At 52.0% G+C, this 23631-nt stretch overlaps 1 protein-coding gene across 1 annotated transcript in view; it reads right to left on the bottom strand.

Moving 5' to 3' along the window:
- ECE1 (endothelin converting enzyme 1) overlaps window positions 1–23631 on the bottom strand; it is an 89163-nt gene that overhangs the window by 37063 nt on the left and 28469 nt on the right. The window contains exons 5-8 of the mRNA XM_011933976.1: window positions 11708–11829; window positions 10133–10279; window positions 8643–8708; window positions 7096–7287 (exon numbers count right to left, since the gene is read on the bottom strand). Of these exons, the coding sequence (XP_011789366.1) occupies window positions 7096–7287; window positions 8643–8708; window positions 10133–10279; window positions 11708–11829 (527 nt within the window). The remainder of the gene's footprint in view (window positions 1–7095; window positions 7288–8642; window positions 8709–10132; window positions 10280–11707; window positions 11830–23631) is intronic.

Raw genomic sequence — 23631 nt, 5'->3', positions numbered from 1 at the left:
GTGGTGCAATCTCAGCTCACTGCAACCTCCGCCTCCCGGGTTCAAGCAATTCTCCTGTTTCAGCTTCCTGAGTAGCTGGAATTACAAGAGGCACCCACCACCATGCCTGCTTAATTTTTGTATTTTTAGTACAGACAGGGTTTTGCCATCTGGGCCAGGCTGGTCTTGAACTACTGACCTCAAGTGACCTGCCTGCCTTAGCCTCCCAAAGTGCTGGGATTACAGGCATGAGCCACCGCGCCCAGCCTGGTCCGCTCTATTTTAAGATGACTGAAAATCAGCCCTTGCGCTTGGGGCTTCCTCTCCTCACAGAAGCTCCTTCCAGTCCTGTAACTCTCAGCCTCCAGCAGGTTGCACTTTCTCTGTGACCCTAAAGGCGCTTGCTCAGAGCTCCCTGTCTTTTTTTCTTCTTCTTTTTTTTTCTGAGACGGAGTTTCACTCTGACACCCAGGCTGGAGTGCGGTGGCACAATCTCAGCTCACCGCAACCTCTGCCTCCTGGGTTCAAATGATTCTCTTGCCTCAGCCTCCTGAGTAGCTGGGATTACAGGCGCGTGCCACCACACCTGGCTAATTTTTGTATTTTTAGTAGAGACAGGGTTTCACCATGTTGGTCAGGCTGGTCTCGAACTCCTGACTTCATGATCCACCTGCCTTGGCCTCCCAAAATGCTGGGATTACCAGCACTTTGAGCCACTGTGCTAGGCCACAGCTCCCCGTCTTATCTGCAGGGTCTTGGTGTCCACAGCTAGCACTTCCCAGCTGGCACTTTCCCCACAGCGGCCTCCAGCCACGCTGAGGTACTCCTTAAGGTTCCAATTATTGTTTTGTTAGGATTCTGGTTACAAAGTTGCACAACTTAAAAAAATTGTGGTACACTTTGGAAGGCTGAGGCCAGTGGATCACCTGAAGTCAGGAGTTCGAGACCAGCCTGGACAACATGGTAAAACCCTGTCTCTACCAAAACCACAAACATTAGCCAGCCGTGATGGTACATGCCTGTAGTCCCAGCTACTCGGGAGGCTGAGGCAGGAGAATCACTTGAACCCGGGAGGCAGAGGTTGCAGTGAGCCCAGATCACGCCACTGCACTCCAGCCTGGGCAACAGAGTGAGACTCTGTCTCAAAAAAAAAAAAAAAATTGTGGTAAAACACATATAACATAAAATTCACCATTTTCACCATGTTTAAGAGCACAGTTCAAGGCCAGATGTATTGGTTCATGCCTGTAACCTCAGCACTTTGGGAGACTGAGGTGGGCAGATCGCTCGAGCCCAGGAGTTCAAGACCAGCATGGGCAACATGGTAAGACCCCATCTTTACAAAAAAAAAATTAAAAATCAGCTAGGCATGGGGGCCTGTGCCTGCAGTCCCAGGTGGGAGAATTGCTTGAGCCTGGGAGGTCGAGGCTGCAGTGAGCTGCAATCACACCACTACATTTCAGCCTGGTTGACAGAGTGAAACCCTGCCTCAGAAAAAAAAAAGAGCACAGTTGAGGGGCATTGAGTCCATTCACACTGCTATGCTACCATCACCACCACTATTCAGCCACAGACTGTTTTTTTTTTTTCTTTCTTTGTTTTGTTTCGTTTTGAGACAGAATCTTGCTCTGTCGCCCATGCTGGAGTGCAGTGGTGCAATCTCAGCTCACTGCAACCTCCGCCTCTTGGGTTCAAGCGATTCTCCTGTCCCAGCCTCCCAAGTAGCTGGAACTACAGGCACACGCCACCACCCTTGGCTAATTTTTTTCTTTAATTTTATTTTTAGTAGAGATGGGGTTTCACCATATTGGTTAGGCTGGTCTCAAACTCCTGAACTCTGGTGATCCACCTGTCTGGGCCTCCCAAAGTGAGGGGATTACAGGCGTGAGCCACCACGTTTGGCTCCACAGATTTCATCTTGCAAATGTGAGACTCTACCCATTAGGCAATAACTTCCCACTGGCTCCAACCCCCGCCCCTGGAAACTACCATTCTACTTTCTGTCTCTATGAACTTGCCTACTCTAGGTGCCTCATAGAAGTAGAATCAGGCAGCATTTGTCTTTTTGTGATTGGCTTATTTCGCTTAGCACAATATCCTCAAGTAAAGTTGCCTAACTTTTGTTCTGCTCTTGTTCTATTTTCCCCACCTGTATTGCTATTTCTAGTGTATGATTTTACAGAACACAAGGAACTACATATACTGCTACAGCAAAAACGCCTGTACATGTCAATCACTTAGAAGGGTATGTCTGGCATTTGGCAAGCAATCCATCAATGTTGGCCATTACTATCTTTGCTCAGCATCTCCCATGTATGTTCCTTGGCCTGTCCAATTCCAAATTCTCTTTTATTTTCTTGAAAAAGGACAAAATGCAAGACAAAGGAGGTGAGAGAGGCTCCACATATGGCCTTCATGCGGAAAAATCAATCAGTAAAGTAAAATTGATCTGCAACTTAAGACTAGTCTATAGCCCGCTGGTAAATACCGATGACACCCCCTGTGAGAGAGGTAGCCATAAACCCCCACTTAACAGATGCTGAATTTGCAGATGGGGTAAGGTGACTTTCCTGAGGTCGCACAGTTAACTAGCCACTGTGGAGGTCTAAAACCCAGGTTCACTCATCTCTTTGGGTTTAAAAGGGTAACTCAGCTCCTGGGGAACAAGGACCTCAAAGGACAGGTGAATTTGTGAGGAAGGCAGGTCCTGAAGGCAGTGGTGTGCTGGTAACGCAGTTATTAACTGCACCGGGCATGGTGGCTCATGCCTGTAATCCCAGCACTTTGGGTGGCCAAGGCAGGAGAATCACCTGAGGCCAGGAGTTCAAGACCAGCCTGGCCAGCATGGTGAAACCCAGTCTCTACTAAAAATATAAAAAAAGTAGCCACCAGGTGTGGGGGTGCACACCTGTAATCCCAGCTACTTGGGAGGCTGAGGCATGAGAATTACTTAAGCCTGGGAGGCAGAGGTTGCAGTGAGCCCACATCACTCCACTGTACTCCAGCCTGGGCAACAGGGCGAAGCTCTGTCTCAAAACAAAAACAAAAACAAAACAGTTAACAACTGGCTCTCAGTTTCTGGGTAACTCTTGCCACCATGGCTGATGGTAAAATACCTGCGGAGCTGGGAAGAAAATACCTGCGGTGCAGCGGACTTGGGGGCCAGGGGGTCCCGGTGCATCCCTGCCTGCCTGGCAGCTAGGTGAGCTGGGAAGAGCCCTGGGCTAAGAATGAACAGACCTGGATCAGCGTCCCCAGGAGGTACCAGCTCTGGGACCTCCAGCCTTTTTCCATTCTTTCTCTAAAATGCAGACAACAGCCTCCCCTCCCAGAGCTGATGGATCTGTGCCTCTTGTACCTGCTTGCCCAATAACCCTGAGTTTCTTTTCTTTTTACCTTGTCCTGTCTGCCGTCCTCCTGGCAGGAGGCCCTTAGGCAGGTAACCTCTGAGGCTAATCTTTAACATTTCTATGACCACAAAAATTGGAGCTGTGCTTGTGAGATCTTCAAACAGGGCTCCACCATTAGAGCCACCTGACTGCATGACCTGCTGGCAAAGTCCTTGGGAAAATCGACAAGTTTACAAACTGTCAGTGTTTACACAGTGAACGAGAGCTTCATAAACTGCAGACAACTGGAACTCTCTGATCAAGGTACAGATATAAGATGGTGAGAAATCCCTGTGTACTCCTCAACACAACCCTGGCCCTTTAGGGAACGCAGGTGTTCTGTGCAGGGAAGTTCCCACGACTGTGAGATAAGATGTGTTGACTACCAGGATTTTCGCATTTTCCATCCTGACTGCTTTAGCGAACTCCTATCTTAAACACATGTGCCTAGCTCCATCTCCATGGAGATGGCTTTTTTAACCGACTAGGACATTCCACTTGTGACTCACACCCTCTGGGGCACACCAATGAGCTCCATTTTCCACACCTGCAGCCAAGGAGTACTGTGGGTCACAAACCAACCAAATCAAATAGGTTTGAAATCGGGAGAGAAGAATGCTTCTCAGCTTCATCTCAGCGGGAGAAACGGGTAGAAAATGCGGCTCAGGCCCAAACAGCCTTTGGCGTGAGGGGAAGGGGAAGGTCCTCAGGCCCCCAGAAGTAATGGAAGTGTCTGATTCACAGCTCTGAGTTCAGATTCTGCTGGGGACTAGCCTGGAACCATTCTGTACCCCAGCAGGGCTAGCCTAGAACCACACTGTGAAGCCTGGCGTGCTTTACCCTAAGTTACCTGGAGTATGGGAAGAAAACCATATTTCCAGACACCAGGGAACAAGACATTCTCCGTCCCAGAGTAGAATGAATCAAATTGATTTAGTGCTGGGGACCTGAGTGACATCGCTAATAACAAAGGAATAATAACAATAATAATGAATATAACATGTTATGCTTGTATTGGGCTGTGCAAATGAGTTTACTGAATGAAATCTCATCCTTTGCCTCAACTTATTCTCCCACAACCCTGTGGCAGGCCAGGAAGAGATTCTTACTTAGAACACAGGCTTCAGGGGGCCAGGACTTCTTTATTTTCTATTTTATTTTTTTGAGACAGAGTCTCACTCTGTCATCCAGGCTAGAGGTGCAGTGGTGTGATCCTGGCTCAATGCAACCTCCACCTTCTGGGTTCCGGGTTCAAGTGATTCTCCTGCCTCAACCTCCGAGTAGCTGGGACTACTGGCGCACACCGCCACACCTGGCTAGTTTTTGTATTTTTAGTAGAGACGAGGTTTTACCATATTAGTCAGGCTGGTCTTGAACTCCTGACCTCAGGTGATCCACCTGCCTTGGACTCCCAAAGTGCTGGGATTACAGGCCTGAGCCACCATGCCCAGCCAGGGCGTCTTTAAATGTCAGACATAATTTTAAACATATGCATATATGCCCATTTTTTCTGGGAGATAGTCCATGGATTTTTATCTGTTCTCAAAGGACTCTGTGACTTAAAGTTAAGAACCACAGGCCAGGTGCGGTGGCTCATGCCTGTAATCCCCATACTTTGGGAGGCCAAGGCGGGAGGATCATGAGGTCAGGAGTTCGAGACCAGCCTGACCAACATGGTGAAACCCTGTCTCTACTAAAAATACAAAAATTAGCCGGGTGTGGTGGTGCCTGCCTGTAATTCCAGCTACTTGGGAGGCTGAGACAGGAGAATGGCTCGAACCCGGGAGGCAGAGGTTGCAGTGAGCTGAGATCATGCCACTGCACTCCATCCTGGGCGACAGAGCGAGACTTTGTCTCAAAAAAAAAAAAAAAAAAAAAAACCACAGTCCCTTGTGAGGACAAGGGCTGTCTCATTTGTGTTCTGGCACACAGCAGGGGTGAGTGGATGAGCCAAGCCCATTTTACAAGGAAGGCAGCCAAATTCACATTAGAATTTAATCAGAAATATCTGTAAAAACATAAAGAGAGAAACCATATATTTCCTAAAGATCTTAATTGAACTTTGGGTACTTAGAACACAGAGGCTGTTTGGCCAGGCGTGGTGGTTCATGCCTGTACTCCCAGCACTTACAGCTCCAAGGGGCTTACAGTCCTCTGAATCTAAGCCCAGGGCTTGTGTACTGCAAGCTGCTGCGTCTGCTAAACTCCCCCACCTTGGCAGCTGTGCAGCTGGGAGGGAAGAAAGGCCTTTCTTCCTTCGCTTGGAAGAAGGGAGCAGAAGCAATGGTGACAGGAAGCCTGGGGGGAACCTGGTGGTCATGCTGGGCTGATGTGTTCAGGGCTCCTGTGCCTTCTCCACTATTCCTGGCACAGACTGTTGGCATCATGGCCACAGTAGGGGGCTGAGGCACTGGGGGGCCTCTCAGGCTGAGAACCAGGCTGGAACAAACCAAATTATAATGCACAAACAACATCACCCTCAGCCTCCTGGCCTCAGAGCAGGAAAATAATGCCAGATGGTATCTAACAGCAGCTGCTGATCTCCATCCCGGCCCATGCAGCACCACTCAGCCTCAGGCCAGTTTCTCTGGGAGCTGAAGGGCAGTCGGCACCAGCAGGAGGCCAGGCTCCCCTGACCCTCACTGCAGGCCCTAGCATGACTTGCACCTCCGCCTGGGACACCCAGTGGCCTGGAAATGCTCACCCATCGTTGCCTTCCTTCCTCGACTTCCCACCCCTGTCTCCCAGGGCCCGCTGCTTTTGCCCAAAGCACTCAACAATGAGACGGGGTTGTTTCTAGCTGGTGTCCCCCACTAGCCTGCAAGCACATGAAGTGCAAGGCCCCCAAGGCCGCCCCATATACACCTGTCAGATGGAGGAGGGAAAAGGGCAGGGACCTAGTGTTCTTCCTGAAAGTAGAAGGAACGGACAGGTCGAATTTGGCTGGTCAGAAGGTAAGGAAGGAGGGAGAAGACACTCTGCGGGAGCCCCCCCACCAGCAGAGCAGCAAGACCTAGCCACGCATTCCTGGGTGATGTCAAGAAACGGGAAGATCAGTGGTGGCCACTCTGCTGATCCCTCTGCAATGCCAGCTGATGCTCTGGAAAGAAGGAACCAGCAGCCTATTCCCTCCAGACCCTCAAGGACCAAGCAGCTGCCAGAGGGCAGCCTTTGGCAGAGGCTGAGCCCTTGGACGTCAGGCTTCTCCAGTGGGTGACAGAGAGCATCGCAGATCTAACGCCCTGTTGTACAGTGAGCCAATCTGAGTCACTGGGCTGGCTCTTCTGCCACTTAGGAGCCTCTGGACCTTGATCTGGCTCAGAAAAGGGAAGAGCAATAACGGAATTCACACCACACATTTAGTAAGTGCTCACTGTAACCAGGTTCGAGGCTCTTGGTGCTGGAGAGACTGGAAAGGTGCTGTCAATGTAAGCTAGTGTGGTCATGACCCCGAGTCTCCCAGTAAACACTATTAATTACAGAGAAGCAGCCTGGTGTCGGCCAGGTGCCTATTTTGGAGTCACTTACTAGCTGTGTGCCCTTCAGCAGGTAACTTGACCTCTCTGAGCATCAGTTTTTCCATCTGTGGACTGGACATAACCACCATCCTTCCTTTGTCACGCAGTTTCAAGGACTAGATGAAATGAGTATAAAAGCCGCCAGCCCAGGGCCCTGACTGAAGCCTGGTGGCCATCCCAGCCTCCCTAGCAGCCAGTGCTCAAGTTACCTGCAGCTCGGCCGCCGTCACTTTGTGGTAGATGAGCTCCTCGTCTCGGCGCTTCTCCTGTGGGATGGTGATGTTGGCCAGTGCCGTCTCAAAGTCCAAGATCTGCTGCATCTGGGGCCGGATGGCCTCCTCGTCCCCGCCGCCCAGCAGCTTCCCCAGCTGGACCATGTAGTTCAGATATCCGGTCAGCACCTGCAGGGCCCACACCCCAAACGGTCAGTGGCTGCCCCCTACTATCCACTGGACAAGGCTTGGGGGGGCTTGGCCAACTGAGTCTGGCACAGGGAGCCAGGGGACTGCACAGTGCCCCCAAGACACTCGTGGGGCCAGGTGTGGTGGCTCACACCTGTAATCCCGGCACTTTGGGAGGCTGAGGTGGGTGGATCACCTGAGGTCAGGAGTTTGAGATCAGCCTGGCCAACATGGCAAAACCCCATCTCTACTAAAAATACAAAAATTAGCTGGGCATAGTGGCGGGCACCTATAATCCCAGCTACTCAGGAGGCTGAGGCAGGAGAATTGCTTGAACCCAGGAGGAGGAGGTTGCAGTGAGCCCAGATCACGCACGCCACGGCACTCCAGCCTGGGCGGCAGAAACTTTGTCTCAAAAAAAAAGGAATAAAGACACCCATGGGAGACACAGCATTGAGAATGATCTTGGGACTGTGTCTCTCCGCTGCTTCCCTACAGCCTCCAGGAGAAAGCCCAAAGTCTTGGCTCATCTCACAGGTCCCCAGCTGGGCTGGTCCCTGTCTTCCAGGGCTTGTCCTGGGGCTGTCTTTCCATTCTTAGAATGTACCTTTTCTGACCACCCTCCACCCGTGTTCCAGGATCTGAATTAGGTCCCCACGGGAGACTTTCTCAGCTCCCCTTTCCCTTAGTTAAATAATAGCTGCCTCCCCGACCAAACCACAGGCCCCATGGGATGGAGGCTATTGTGGTCTTGTCTGCCACCATCTCCCCAGCATCAGGCACTCTGTGGGCAGCTTGGTCAAGTACATGCAGGTGGAAGAATGAAAGGACAGATGAGTGAGTTCCAGGCGAGACTGCCCCAAGAGCACCACAAGAGGCAGGCCAGGGGGAGGGAGAGCCGCGGGCTTCAGAGCACGTGGATCCGGATGTGAATCTCAGGCTTGTCATTTACTGGCTATGTGACCTTGCGCAGATCACTTAGCGTCTCTGAGCCTGATTCCCTCTTCTGTAAAAGGCCAGACAAAACTAACTCCTGTTGGACAGATGAGGCAAATGAAGCTCAGGATCCGCAGCGTTAACGGGAGGGTCACAGGTGATGTACAAAGGGCCAGGTGCCCACAATGTGGGCAGCTGTTATTGCTGCCTCTGCCTCTCTCTAGAACCAGGACAAATGATACCTGTTTCTCGCCCCTTGTGTCCACGATGCCTGAGTGACAGCCGGCCTAGGGGTGTTCCTCCCCTGCCAGGGTCTGCCTGTTTTACCCATCACGTCACTGACACCCCGGGCTCCCCTAGACACTGAGCAGGAAGGACCATCCTGGGAGGCGGGCTGGGGAGGGGAGAGGTACGCTTACCTTCTCGTTTTCAGTTTTGTTCAGGTAATAGTCTCTCGAGGGCAAGCCCAGGCCAGACTGGTCCACCTGACGAGAGAAGCAGGCATGAGAGGGAATTCGTGTTGCAATGCGTGTCTCCACTGCACGGCCTCCTGCCCTGAGAATGGCTGGTACATGGCAGCAGAGACCCAGCTCAGGCCCCTGCAGAAGCAGGACTGCTGGCTACAGTCACTGAGAAGCCCACTCAGGGATGGGATGGCACATTCCTGCCTGTACACGTGGCCCCCCGCAGGGCTCCTGGGCTCCTCAGAAGGGCTGGACAGAGCCACCCTCCTTTTTTAAACACCTCCTCACCTCAGCAAAGTGCCTCTACCTCCCCAACACTTTCGAAGTGGTTAAGGGTCACTTAAAAGCTGTGTGATCTTGGCCAAGTTACTGAACCTTTCTGATTCTCAGGTTCCTTATCAGGAAAACAGAGAAAATAAAACCTAACCTTCAGAGCTGGAATGGGGATTCAAGAAGACAGTGCTGGTCAAGTGCCTGCCAAGCAGGTGGGGAGGGTCAATTTCTGCTTGCTACTATTGGCGCCCATGGCCACATCTTGGCATACCTAGGACGGGTGTTACTGCAATCCATTTGATTTATAGGGTAACTGTAGCTGTGAGAGGTTAAGGCACTTGCCCATGGTCACCCAGTGAGTGAATGGTAGAGATGGGCTGGGAACTCAGCCTTTAGGATCCCCAGCCTGGGTTTCTCACTTCTGCATCAGAGGTTGGGGCAGACCAGTGTTGGAGCTCCCCTGGGCAGGCTGACCCTCTATCTGGGGCATGCTCTGACAGGGAGAGATGGATTCAAAACCATTCCAAGAAGAGTCACAAAGAGCAGACGCTAAGGAGGGGGAAACCAGGATGTATGTTCAGCTGTGTCCAGGAGTTGACAATCGCCCTTGGGGTCCACAGAAACTCATCAGCACCCGAAGGTTCACCTCTGTGCAGTGCCCATCTACGCAAAGCCAGCAGCCTGCAAAGATCTCACCAATGAGGCCAGGTGCGGTGGCTCACGCCTGGAATTCCAGCACTTTGGGAGGCCGAGGCGGGTGGATCATGAGGTCAGGAGATCGAGACCATCCTGGCTAACACAGTGAAACCCCATCTCTACTAAAAAATACAAAAAAAATTAGCCGGGCATGGTGGCGGGCGCCTGTAGTCCCAGCTACCCAGCTACTCAGAGGCTGAGGCAGGAGAATAGCATGAACCCAGGAGGCGGACCTTGCAGTGAGCAGAGATCGCGCCACTGCACTCCAGCCTGGCCGACAGAGCGAGACTCCATCTCAAAAAAAAAAAAAGATCTCACCAATGGCAATGGGGCCTCTGGAAATAACCCAGGCTCAGAAACTAGAAGACTGCCGTCCCACCCAGGGCAAGTCTCTCTCCTACGCCAGGGCCCGCTAAACTCAAAACAGGAAGAGGTTGTGCTCACACCCCCGACCGCTGTGTTTCAAGCTAGCTCACCTGGATCACGTTGCTGTTGGAGTTCTTGGAATCGGCACTGACGTAGACAGAGAAGAAGGGTGAGGTGCGGTAGTGGGCAGTGACCACCTGCAGGGTGTCCTGGAAGTTGTCCTTGGCCCAGGGACCTGTGATGTTCCAGCCCCCGAGCTGTGGGGAGGGAGAGCAGGCAGGTGATGAGGTGGCAGGGAGACCCAGATATGAATTCTGGTTCTGCGGCTGACTTGCTCTGTGGCCCTGCAGCAGTCACCTGACCTTTCTGAGTCTCAAGAGCAAAGGAAAGGATTGGTCTTCACTGGGGGTTTCCGACCCATGGGCTGGAGACCCACGGACGGAGCAAAGGCTTATCCTAGACAAGCCAGGCATGAATCCAGCCACTCCCTAGGTGGCTGGGATGAGAATGGGAAAGAGACTTTTCCTGGTTCACAGTTTATATTTTGGATAATGAATTGTGTGAATGTGATTATATCAAAACATAAATTCAACTGTGCCTCTGGGGGAAAAAAAAGGCTCCACATGTTTAAGAAGGTTGGTAAACTATGGTCTACTTTAGTCTCAAAGTTGGGGTCTAAAAAAATTTTTTTTGAGATGGAGTCTCACTCTTGTTTCCCAGGCTGGAGTGCAGTGGGGCCATCACAGCTCACTGCAGCCTCCACCTCCTGGGCTCAAGCGATCCTCTCACCTCAGCCTCCCAAGTAGCTATGACTACAGGTGTGTATCACCACACCTGGCTAATTCTTAATTTTTTTTGGAGAGATAGGGTCTTGCTATGTTGCCCCGGCTGGTCTTAAACTCCTGGCTTCAAGTGATCCTCCCACCTTAGCCTCCTGAGAAAGTTGGGATTTAAAAAAAATCTCCCTGGTCTTCCCTGGTTTGGCACATGGAACCTGTCCAGAAAGGAGGGGACTAGCACAGTCCCCAGCGTGTGCAGCCACCAACCCTGCTGCAGTGCTTTCCTGGAGCCAAGCTAAGAGGCGAGGCGGTCCAGGGAACACGAGGCAGGCAGGAAACATCCACGGACACCTTCTGTCTGCACTGGGGAGTCTCGGAGTCTGGGAGGTGCCCAAGAAAGCGGGAAAGATGTCTTCCCCTGCTCAGGAGTAAGCAGGTATAGGAGAGTGGCCTGGGTCCCTGCTCACAGGGAGGGCTCTGGTTCTGGGCCCAGACTCTCTGTGGGTCTTTCTGGAACAGGTACACACCCCTCCACACACACAAACATAACCCCTGAGGAAAAAGCAGCAGCAACGTGGAGGAATATTTTCCCTCTAAACATGGCCCCTGTCCCACACACAGATGCACAGAGAGACACACAGACAGATGACAGACATCCACAACAGATGCTGACACACACCCTCACACAGACACATGCACAGACATCCCACCCACGCAGCTACGCAATGTGCTCACACTCGCATGCGCTCTCACACACTCGCTCTCTCTCTCTCTCTCTGCCTTTCTCTCCGTGCTACCGGCTGGAGGTATGAGGTGGGCCAGTGGTACCAGAGGACTGGAGTGGAAGCCAGGGGGCGGGTAGGCGGCATGGGCAGGGGCTGGGGAGGGAGAGCCTGAGGGACTCACCCTCTCAATCAACTCCATTAGAGGTTTGGCCCTGAGTTCCTCGATCCTGGTCTCGTTCATGCACGCACGGTAGTACACTTGCGCCTTTCTCTCTGCCTCGCTCACGCTGGCCGTGGAGTTTTCTGGAACAACACACAGTAGAGTTTGCAATGTGGCCCCACTTGCCCACTGGGTGGCTTTAGGGCAGTCCCTCTTTTCAGAGCCTTAGTGTTCTCAGCTGCAAAGGAGCTCTGACATTTGCCTGTCGGGGTGGTGGTGATGAATGCCATCACCACGGGTACGTGAGGGCCCCTGGGCAGAGCCTGGCAAGCTGGAGGCGCTCCTGAAATTTTGCTGACCATAAAGAAGAAGAGTCTACCGTGTGTCTCTCCCTCTGCCGGTTGGGTTCACAGACGTGTCCCCGCGTTGACCGCACGTGCCCACCAGCAGGACAGCGTGCTTCCCCTGCGGATAATGTGTGGTACGAACACCCCTGCCTGGTGCATGGGACAGAGGCCAGTCCTGGTGTTCAGATACCGGATGACTTTTCTTGTGATAAAGACTGAAGTTGGATGTAAACTCAAAAGGCTCATTCATTTTGAATTTACTTTTTGCTTCCTCCTTGGAGGGGCTGTGCACATTCACTAGGCTTATAGCCAACTCCTGGGGCCGTTTTCCACCACCCTTGCCAACTCCAGCAAGCAGCATCTCCCTTCTGCAGCGGCTTCTCAGACCTTACCCCGGACACCCCAGAGATTCCGTTCCCTTCTCCCTCACCTCAGTGCCCTGGTCCAGATGCCACCTGCTGAAGGCAATGCTCTGGTGGGTGCACCTGGTGAAGATGACCGCTTCCTGCTGCTCAAGTCCACCAGGGACCCACTAAATACTGGGGCTCTGTGCCCGAGCCTTCCTCTCAGAGCCCTGCTCCAGACTATGCTGGATTCTCCAACCCCCTCAATTCCATCTGTCCCTCTTGCCTCCTCTGGGACACTCATTGCTCCCTCCTTTCATGTTCATTTCTCTCTGACCCTGAAGCCCCTTCCTTTGCCTCCTTCAAAGATCTCTCAAAGCCCAGCTCCTTTACAAATACTTTGTCCATCCACCCACTGCCCAGATACTAGATGCTTACTCTATGCTAGACCCTGTGCAAGCTGTGAGACACAAGAGAAACCATCCCTGTCCCCAGAGAGCTTCTGCATGGCACCCTGTTAAAATCCTACTCAACCTCAAGGCCTCCATGGGGACATCTTTTCAATGAGGCCTCTCCTAAGATGTTCATTCCCAGAGGCCCTCACGGCTCTGCGTACCTGTGTCCACCATTGGACCGTGAGCTCCCTGGGGCAGAAAGCAGGTCTTATTTATGCCTGTAAAATTGAGAGCCCAGCCCTGTGCCTGGCACCCAGCAGAAACTCAAAGAAATGAGCACAAGACATAACAGTGCTGTGAACGACGCACATGGCTATGGAACACAGAGGAAAGTCACTCCCTTCGGAGGGGTGGGGAGAAGGGGTCTCCAGAGGGCGTTCCATGTGAGCTGGTTCTGAAAGCTGAAGTGGTTCACCAGGTGGAAGGGAGGGGAGAGGGCACTGGGTTGCGCGGAGCAGGACAGGGCAGTGTGAGGACAAGCAGGGATGCCTAAAAGGGCAGGCGGGCTGCTTAGAGAAAAGAAAGCTGTCTGGCGTAGCCACTTGGAGCAAAGGACATGAGTCACTTCCTGGCCAGTCTTTCATCAGCTTTCCCAGCCTCACCCCGAGAGCTCCCTGCCCCCCGAATTCCCACCATAAATAGCACCATGGCTTTCACTGGTCAGAGCATCAAGCCCTGGTCTTGCTGACCGGGGTGATGGCCCTGAAAGGGGGATGGGACCAGTTTGGGGCCAGTCTGAAGGAAGATACAGAGACAAGAGAGCCCCTTGAGAGACAGGGTCAGGGGCCTGAAAGAGGGGCTATGGAGGGTTCGCACAGCCCTGGAGACCACAGGCTACTGTGTTGCCAAGTGCTGGAAACATCTGCATGTCCCCCAGGCACCACGGCAGCTGGGAGAAGAGGACTCTGTGAGGGGAGGGCGGAAATGGGAAAGCTGGGATACAGAGGACCAGGGAGAGCAAAAGGGGAGTGCCTCGCCCCTCCCAGGGCCTCGTTCCTATGGCAACGCTCCCAGTGAAGCTCTTGGAAGAAAAAGCAGGAGAATCGTCATTGCTCACCAGGCCTCAGACACAGCATCTCACCCTCTACATCTGGCTCCGGCCACAGCCCTGAAGTGCCAGGGTCAGCGTTGGGGAAGGCACGCTGTGTGCTCTGGCCCATGAGTGAGCCTGGCATCTCCCTCCCCCAAGGCCACCAAGATAAGAGAACTAAAGAAAGGCTCCCAGGAGCAGCCTGGCTGTGCTAATCACAGCGAGTTCCGAGGCCTTCTTCCTAACACCTGTCTTCAAGCCCTGAGTTATCACCTGGAGGCAGAAGGAGTGCCTCCTTCAGTCACAGCCTCCCTTGCTCCTTCGCTGAGAGGCTGCCCCAGGCCACGTTCAAACTCCATTCCTTTGGCCCCCCACCACCTGGGTGCCAAGCTCATTTGCTTTCCCACATTGTTTACAAAGTTTCTTTTGCCTGGCAGCTGCCAGGCTGGGTGTGGGGGACAGTGGGCAACAAAACTGGAGGCCTGTCCACGTGAGGCACGCAGCGTGGGGAGTGAGGCAGACGGCAGCCAAGGACTCACAGGAGCATCTGATTCTGCACAGGGTGAATGCTGTGAGAACATCCCAGAGGCCTTGAGCGGGAGGGCGGGAGAAGACCAGGAAAGCCAAGCAAGGCCCCGAGGAAGCTTCGCTTGAGCTTCGGGCTGAAGGATGAACTCAATGTGGAGCAGAAGGAGGGGCTGTGCGTGGGCTGCCCCTCTGCCATTCCATGTCCCTGCAGCCCCAGAACCAGCCCTGGACAGGCACCTAGCAGGCCCCTAGCAACAGGTAGTGGCTGCAAGAACAGAGCCCAGTGTCCCTTTCTGGAGAGGAAGGACACCATACCTGGAGGACGAGAGGGTAAAGAGGCCGGGTGCCCACCTAAGATTTCCTTTTTTTTTTCTTTTTTTTTTTTTTTTTGAGACAGAGTCTCCCTCTGTCACCAGGCTGGAGTGCAGGGGCGCAATCTCGGCTCACTGCAACCTCTGCCTCCTCGGTTCAAGTGATTCTCCTGCCTCAGCCTCCCGAGTAGCTGGAACTACAGGTGCGTGCCACCATGGCTGGCTAATTTTTGTATTTTTAGTAGAGACAAGGTTTCACCATGTTGGCCAGGATGGTCTTGATCTCTTGACCTCATGATCCACCCACCTCAGCCTCCCAAAATGTTGGGATTACAAGCGTGAGCCACCACACCCAGCCAAGATTTCCTTTTTTTAAAAGGATATCAGGCCGGTGGGGCAGGAGTGGACGGGATGAGGGGACCCCACCAGGAGTTGGTGTTCACACCCCCTCCGTGTGTGTCATCAGTATCCCCACTGCCGATGCTGGCTGGGGCAGGGGCCCTGGTAGAAGGTACGGTTCCTCTTCCTCCCCCTGGTTCCAGGAGCCCATGGGGACAACCCACAGCACACTCTCCCACCTCTTCTTTTTCCTCCTCACTCAGGGGGCACCTACTATCCTGCAGGCTCCAGGGGACAAGGCCCCAAGGGAGGCTGCCAGGCAGGAGGCTGCTGCAGGGGACCAGGTGAACGAAGGTGGGTGCTTGGCCAGGATGGTGGCAGAGAAGGGGGCGAGAAGTGTTTGGAACATGAGAGAAAGGAGAGCCAAGAATGGAGCCAAGTTTCCTTGGCCTGAGTGAGAAGCTGCTAACACTGGGGAATTGCAGCCTGAGGATGAGGGGTAGGCTTAGGAAGGAGCTTCAGTGCACACAGCTACCGCCTAAAGCTTAGCTCCAGACACTCGAAGTTTGAGGCCTCTATGAGACACCCAGGGGGAGCCCCGGTCTGGAGAGTCTATAGAGTGAGTTGTCTTGAACTCCTTTTAGTCCAAATAGTCACTGGAATATACCAATTCCTTTTTCTTTTTTTTTTGACACAGAGTCTCGTTCTGTCACCCAGGCTGGAGTGCAATGGCACGATCTCGGCTCACTGCAACCTCTGCCTCCTGGGTTCAAGTGATTCTCCTGCCTCAGCCTCCCGAGTAGCTGGGATGACAGGCAACCTCCACCACGCCTGGCTAATTTTTGTATTTTTAGTAGAGACAGGGTTTCACTGTGTTGACCAGGCTGGTCTCAAACTCCCAACCTCAGGTGATTCGCCTGTCTCGGCCTCCCAAAGTGCTGGGATTACAGGTGTGAGCTGTCACACCTAGACCCAATTCCTTAAATTGGTCAGAGGGCTCTACATCATGCATCCCCAACAGGGGCAATATTGCCCCCAGGAATTTATTCTTGCAGGACAAAGCATCTTACTCTTTTTAATCTGTGTATATAGACTGAGAGCAGCAACAGACACACAGAGTACCTGTGGCATTAACATTTCATGGAGGGATAAAATGATAACTGCAGGTTGAGAAATGAATGCCACCCTGGGTGACGGGCTCTGTGCTCCCACCTGTCTCCAGCTCCTGCCCCACACTCTTCTCCCCATGGCTGGATGGTCTCTTCTCTCCTTAACTCAAGCGTCTGCTCAGACGTCCCTCCTGAGAGAGCCCATCCCTTCCTGATTGCTGCAGCTACAATGGCCTCTTCCCTCTCTGGCCCCGCGCCCTAACTTGATGTTTTTGAGTCTTTCTCTTTACAATCCTATCATGTATTTAGTCATTCATTTGTTTACTGGCTGTCTTCCCTGCTGGAATGTAACTTCCACAAGAAAAGACTGTCTTATTCCTACATAATCCCCAGCCCCCAGCAATGCCTGGCACACAGAAAGTGTCTGACGCATATAATCGGTGAGTGAGTAAAGGAATGAATGACAGAGAAAGATAGCACTACAGCCTGCGGGAGTGGCTGGGTTTCAAAGTGAAATGAGTGGCTCATGCCTGTAATCCTAGCACTTTGGGAGGCCGAGGTGGGCGAATCACTTGAGGTCAGGAGTTTGAGACCAACCTGGCCAACATGGTGAAACCCTGTCTCTACTGAAAGTACAAAAATTATCTGGGCGTGGTGGCGGGTGCTTGTAATCCCAGCTACTTGGCAGGCTGAGGCACAAGAATTACTTGAACTCGGATGGCAGAGGTTGCAGCGAGCTGAGATCGTGCCACTGTACTCCAGCCTGGGTGACAGATCAAGACTTGGTCTCAAAACAAACAAACGAAACAAACAAAACCAAAACCAAAAAAAAAAAAAAACAAAGTGAAATCAGGCACAGATCTTTTTCTGAATAAGACAAAGGTCTCCAGGACTGTGCCAACCCTCCATAGCCCCTCGTTCAGGCCCCCAACCCTGCCTCTCAAGGGGTGTTCTTGTCTCCGTATCTTTTTTCAGACAAGCCCCAGGCTGGCCCCATCGGGGGCCATTCAGGGCTGTCACTCTGAGTTCAACAAGACTGGGGTTTGATGCTCTCTGGTCTCCTTTAAGACACCCCTTGTTCATGTTTACTTCCCAGAAGATTTCGTGGAGGCAAAGCAGCAGCCAGCCCCCAACAGTGTGGCTCCCGGCACGTGCTTGGGACACATTTTGGAGATGGTGGCACTTCCGTGGCCCCAGTGGTATGAAGACCTTTTGGCAGCCTAGGGCCAGACAACAGAGCTCCACAATGCCTGGGTACTTCCTTCCAGGGACCCCGAGTTCCAGAAGCTTCCTCAGTTCCTACCCCAAAGTCCCAGAGAAGAAGACAGAGCACCATTTCATCGGCTGCTTCTTCCTCTGGGAGTTTTCATTGGAACACCCTCTGCACATCACTCCTCGGGGAGGAAACGAATGCCCAGGCAGGCAGAGCCGTGGGCTATGATAGGGGTGTCTGGGAATCCCCCACATGCTGCGGGAATAGGGGTGTCTGGAAATCGTGCGGCCTCCCTTGATGCAGTGGGACCATCTGGCCAGGAGCCTGTGGGGCCCTGACTCCACACCAGGGCAGGACCAGTGTTTGTTTTAGATAAAACCAGAACCCGTTCAGTCACAGGCCTCAGGAGCCCCATCCTGTGCTGGGGGGAAGGGGTGCTGATAAATGAGACGCCTTGCTCTGCAAAACAAAAAGAATTACACCACCACCACCGCTCACAGCGTCTACAGCAGACCCTGTGCTGCTGTCACAACCTTACCCTGGTCCCCTGAGAGAGATATCACCATCCCATTTCAGAGACAAGGAAAATGAGGCCCAGGTGGGTGAAGAAACTGGCCTATCAAGGCAGAGCTAGTGGGTAGCATGCTGGACTTCTAAGCTTTCCTGAGAAAGTGAACTGCTTCCTCTGTAGACGGGCACAGGCATGGCTGTGTGTGCATCTTGTCCTGACGATTTCCACAGTGGCTGTTATCACACTCCATTTACAAGTAAGAGGTTGGGTAACTCGTCCAAGGTCGCAAAAGTGGCTGCAGCCAAGACTGGAGCCTCAGCCTTTTCCACTTCCCTGTCCTTTCCTGCAGGTTGGCTCAGAAAACCAGAGGTGAACCTGAAGCAGCCCAGCTGCCCCTAAGAAGCCCTGGACACTCCCTCCCATCCTCACACTGTTGAGTCAATGCTATAATTTGAATGTGTCCCCTCCAAAATTCAAGTTGAAACTTAATCCTTAAGGAGCAGTTTTAAGAGGTGAGGCCTTTAGGAAGTGATGAGGCCCTGAGGGCTCTGCCCTATGAATGGATTAGTGTCTTATAAAAGGGCTTGAGGGGGCCAGTTCCCCCCTCTTCGGTCCCTTATGCCATGTGAAGACACAGTTCATGGTGCGATCTTGGAAGCAGAGAGCAACCCTTAACAGAGACACTGAGCGAGCCTGTGCCTTGATCTTGGAATTCACAGCATCCAGAACAGTGAGAAATAAATTTCTGTTGTTTACAAATTATCCAGTGTATTAGTCTGCTTTCACGCTGCTGATACAGACACACCCAAGACTGGGCAATTTACAAAATAAAGAGGTTTAATGGACTCACACTTCCACGTGGCTGGGGAGGCCTCACCATCATGGTGGAAGGCAAAGAGGAGCAAGTCACATCTTACATGGATGGCAGCAGGCAGAGACAGAGGCTGTGCAGGGGAACTCTGTTTTTAAAGCCATCAGATCTTGTGAGACTTATTCACTATCACAAGAACAGCATGGGAAAGAGCCTCCCCCATGAGTCAATGACCTCCCACTGGGTTCTTGCCACAAAATGTGGGAATTGAGGGAGCTACAAATCAGGATGAGATTTGGGTAGGGACACAGCCAAACCGTATCATCCAGTCTGTGGTATTTGGTTACAATAGCACAAACAGACTAAGAATCAATCAATCCACATAACCATTCCCTAAACAGGAAGGCAGCACCCACTCCTGTAGACACCATACTGGATAGAAAGCACTCATGATGCAGATCCTGTCCATAGATGGCTTCCTTCCAATATGCACAGGAAGATCAAACTCAATTAGACAGCAGGTATTGGGAAAACATGTCAAAATAAAAATACGAGAGATGTCACAGGGTGACATCATTAACTGTCACATCACCGACATGGACACATGTAATGCTATTGGAATACTGTGTGTGTATCTCCCAGGGAGACCAGAAGGCAGACTGCTAGTCTTTTCTTTACAGAATCTGTGTTGCTTGAATTGTCACAATGAGCATGCACTGATTTTTTTTGTATGCATTCATCTTACAGTATAAAATACAGTAAAGCAAACACGACAGGTGCACAGTGTAATTGTAGCTCAAGCCTAGAGAGGCCATTTGGTAGCCACAGAAGACAATGGGGGCAGCAGGTTTGAGAAAAGTCTTGGAGGCTTTGGAGGGGGTGGTGTAGGCACTCTGGCTGGTGGAATAATCCGAGCTACAAGCACAGTTGGAAAGCCCAAGGCAGGGCCAAGTCTAAGGGCTGAAGGGGCTGGCTATTTCCTTCCTCTGATGAGGTGAGGCCACCACTCTCATTTCCCCAAAACCTAGGAGGGCAGCCCATGCTGGCCACTCTGGGGAGTGGCAGAGTGAAGTGCGAGGCATCTGTGTGTCCTGCAGCTGAGGTCACCATCCCCAGCTCGCAGACTGCCAGGTCATGCCAAGGTGGCACCTGGCCTAGTTCGGCCCACTGGCTACAGATCTACCTGGATTGCCTCTGAGGAGGCTAGCATGAATTCACCTGGCAGAGAAATGCATGGCTTGCCCAAGGTCACACAAGCAGATGGTAACAGCTATCCTGCCGGACCGGCTGACACAATCCACACTGGCACTCTAAATGTCCCTTCTCCCCTCTCTGCCTAGAGGGAAGCCCTCCCCTCAGCAGGTCGGAGTGGCCTGGGCACCTCCGGCTTGTTCCCATGCCCATCAGCTCTGGCTCCTTTCCGAGGCCTGCTGGCTGACCCCTTTGTCTTGGAGAGGCTGAACCCAGCCTGGCCTTAAGCCCAAGAACGCACTGGCCCACACTCCTGCATTTTTTTGCCACCCACTCACCTGCCATCTGCCTTTTCAGGAGTTTCCATGTATCAAAATCCCCAGGTATCAAGCCCAAAGTTGAGGGGCCATTTCCGGACTAGTTCCGAGGAGTGAGCCTTGGGGGAGAGGACCCCAGGATATGCCTTCTGGGGAAGCCCCTAGTCAATATGACATGGGGGTGACCCCAGCTCCTGTGTTCATTGGACCTGGGCTGGGACTTGGCTGGCCTAGGCTGAGAGCTCAGTGAAGCAGCCGCTGGGGAAAGGAGGTAGGCAAACCACACTTCTTGGCTGCTCTCCAAGCTAGCAGTGCCAACCCACGGCCTCTCCCTGCTGAATCTGACAGTGGAGTGAGTAGAGAAAGAATACAAGCTTTGAGGCCCCACAAGTCTGGGTCTAATCCCAGCCTCACTACTCCCTAGGAAATACATTTCCTTCATATTCATGAGTCTCATCTGTAAAATGGGCAAATATAGCCTACTCCATGAGTTTACTATGAGTTCAATGAAACAATACAAGTGAGATACTCAGTGTGTCAAAGCTTCCTGATAACATAGCTTCCTGCACCTCCTTCCCGATAACTGGGTCTACACACCAGTGCTTCTCTAATAAATAAGCAATAATGACTCTGTTCTTTGCCCATCCCATTAACCCTTAGAGCATCCCTACTAATGATCTGAGTTTCAGTTAGTTCCCACTTTATAGGTGATAAGCCGAGGACCTAAAAATCTGGGTGACCTCTCTGCAGTCATCCAGCTTGTTTGTAAGAAGTCTTGGTTGGAACTCATCTACCACCACCAAGGAGGGCAGCTGTGCTTTGCTGAGCACCTACTAGGTGCCAGGCTAGTATTCCGGTGTATTCTGGTGCTGAGCACTTTGAATCATGCCAGGCAAGTCAACACTCACAGTAAATGCACGTGTGAGGAGACAACACTATCCCGATCGCGCAGATAATCAAACTAAGTGGGAGAGAAGCCAGGTCACTTGTCCAAGGCCACACGGGTGATAAGCAGCTAGCACACCAGGACTGCTTGACTTCAAAACTCTGCGGTCTGGCCTCCTGGTATCACTGGACCCTGGACTCGGGGTCAGGGTTGAATGCATGATTCTGGGTTGTTCCATGGCCCGTTTGATGCAGCTCCCCACCCACGGCTTAATCCTCAGGAACGGTGGGGATAGACTCAATCTTGGCCCAGACCTAAGGTTCTCCTAATGAGAACCAGCCCCAGAACCAGTCAGATCAGAACCCCTAAGATGCACAAGAGCCCGTTCTGGGCCTCACTGGGAAGCTAGAGGGCCTGACCGCTGTCCTGCCCCATCCGCTCTAAACGCTAACTGCTCCCCAGAGAGTGAGCCCCTCACCATTTTGGACGGGTGGTATGTCCTTGACAAAGTCACTTGGGAACCTCAGTTTCTGCATCTACAAAATGGGAACAACAATTCTGAAGTCTGGGGTTGTGAGGATTAAGGAGGCAGTGGCTGTAAAGAGCCTGGAACAGTGCACAGCACACGGCAGACTTCCGTGTCTCTCCTTCCTTCAGGCCCTCAGGCTCTGCGCTCCCTGCAGGTTCTTGCGGGCACTGTGGAAAGGGAGCTATGTCTGTCCCTTGTACCTGAAGGAGGTGGTGTGGGACAGGGGAAAGGGCACACAAGGCATCAGACAAGTCTCAGCTCTGCCACTCACCAGCCTATCATGAGAACCTCTCCAGATCGTGCTTTCCTCATCTACCAACGGAGTGAACACCACCTTCCCAGATTCCCCCCTGCAGGACCAAATGGGATGGCATCTCTCTGTAACCAGTCAAATGCTAGCAAAGGTCAAAGATGAATAATAACAGTTACATCAATACAAACAGCAGCCACCATGACATGCCAGGCCTAGGCATGGTTTAAATACATTTAAATGCATTTCTCATTTAATTTTCAAAATTCAGAGGAGGCATGGTTCCCACTGTACTAATGAGAAAACAAGCCAGGGAGGTGATGTAATTGACCTAAGACCTCATAGTAAGTGGCAGAGTCCACATTTGAACCCAGGTCCTGGTGACTCTGAAGCAGAGGAACCAACCCACCTTGTTATACTACCTGGACTAGGGGCCCTGCCAAGCCCCTGGCTGTGATGTTAGGCACTGGAGAAGGGACGTCCTTGAGTTCCAGTCTTGCAATGACAGACATATTTGCCTTTTAAGCATCTGGTTCTAAAATGAAAAGTTACACCCTCTTTCGAAGGCACTTTGGTGGCATAAGGCAGGCAGGGGACATCTCAGGCTGGGGCTTTGCTGCTTCAGACACACTGAGCTTCAACCCCAGATCCATACGCACCACCCTGTTCATCCTCAGGGAGTTAGGCGGAAGGTGGCTGCTGCTGCTGCTTTGGGAGCTGTGGGAGGCCAGGAGAAAGGGTGGGTGTGTTTTACCTAGCTGCGGCTCTGCCCTGTGGGGCTAGGGCAGGAAAGAAAGAAAAGGTTTCCTTCACCTGGTTTTCCTACTTTCTCTGTAATCTAAAAGACTCAGTTGCCTTAAATTGATAAATGTTCATTTAGAATTATTTCCTGTCTCTTAAGAGTTCTGTCCCTTTAAGAAGATCTGTCCCCTTTTGGGTATCTTCTATTGTACCTATCTACCTTTGAATAGCTTAACGGTTTTTAAAACAGTAAGTATTTGTGTGATCTAGGTTCTCTTGTTGATGGCTAAATTGACTGGCTTTTCAGAATCCAGCCTCTCCCAGCATTTAGGGTCCCAGGATGGAGCAGGGGACAGCAGGAGAGGGAGACAGCCATGGTCCCAGCTGTGGAGGGGTTCAGGGAAGCAGCTTTGTGGTGCAGCACGAGTGTTATGATTTCACACCAGAGGAGGAGCCCAGTGGGCAGCCGGGAATTCAAAAAACATTAACTAAGGATACAGCTGCAAACCAGACAACGTGGAGCTCTAATCTGAGGATAAAACCATCAACACAGGGGTGAACTAGAGGTGCCCAAGGCCTAGTGAAGTGCAAAGAGAACTCTGACCAGACAGCTTACCATGCAAGCCCCATCACCATGAGGCTAAGGATGATTCCCGCCTACACTGAATAACTAACTCTCTGATAAGCTGTTGTTAGAGCTTTCATTGGATCACAACCTTAGAATCTGATCTAGCGTGTTCAGTCCCGATCCCTTTTGCTCACAACTTTCAAAACTCATAGTCAATATTAGTCAAAAGCTATGACAAGCTTGAAGCCACAAAAGTAACGACCACAGCCACCAGTTCTTGTGTACACCCTACATGCCACACACACCATGCTAATGCTTGACACGTGAGAGCTCTAGTTCTCAAAACTCTGTAGCTTGGGTCTTATTAGTCTCATTTTACAGATGAAGAAACTGAGGCTCAGAGATACGTGACTTACTCAGGATCATACAATGAGTGAGGGCAGATATTCTTTTTTTTTTTTTTTT

The sequence above is a fragment of the Colobus angolensis genome, unplaced genomic scaffold, assembly GCF_000951035.1.
Source record: "Colobus angolensis palliatus isolate OR3802 unplaced genomic scaffold, Cang.pa_1.0 Scaffold130, whole genome shotgun sequence".
Classification (NCBI taxonomy): domain Eukaryota; kingdom Metazoa; phylum Chordata; class Mammalia; order Primates; family Cercopithecidae; genus Colobus; species Colobus angolensis.
The sequence above is the reverse complement of the archived record's forward strand: the minus strand, read 5'-3'. Positions and strand labels throughout refer to the sequence as shown.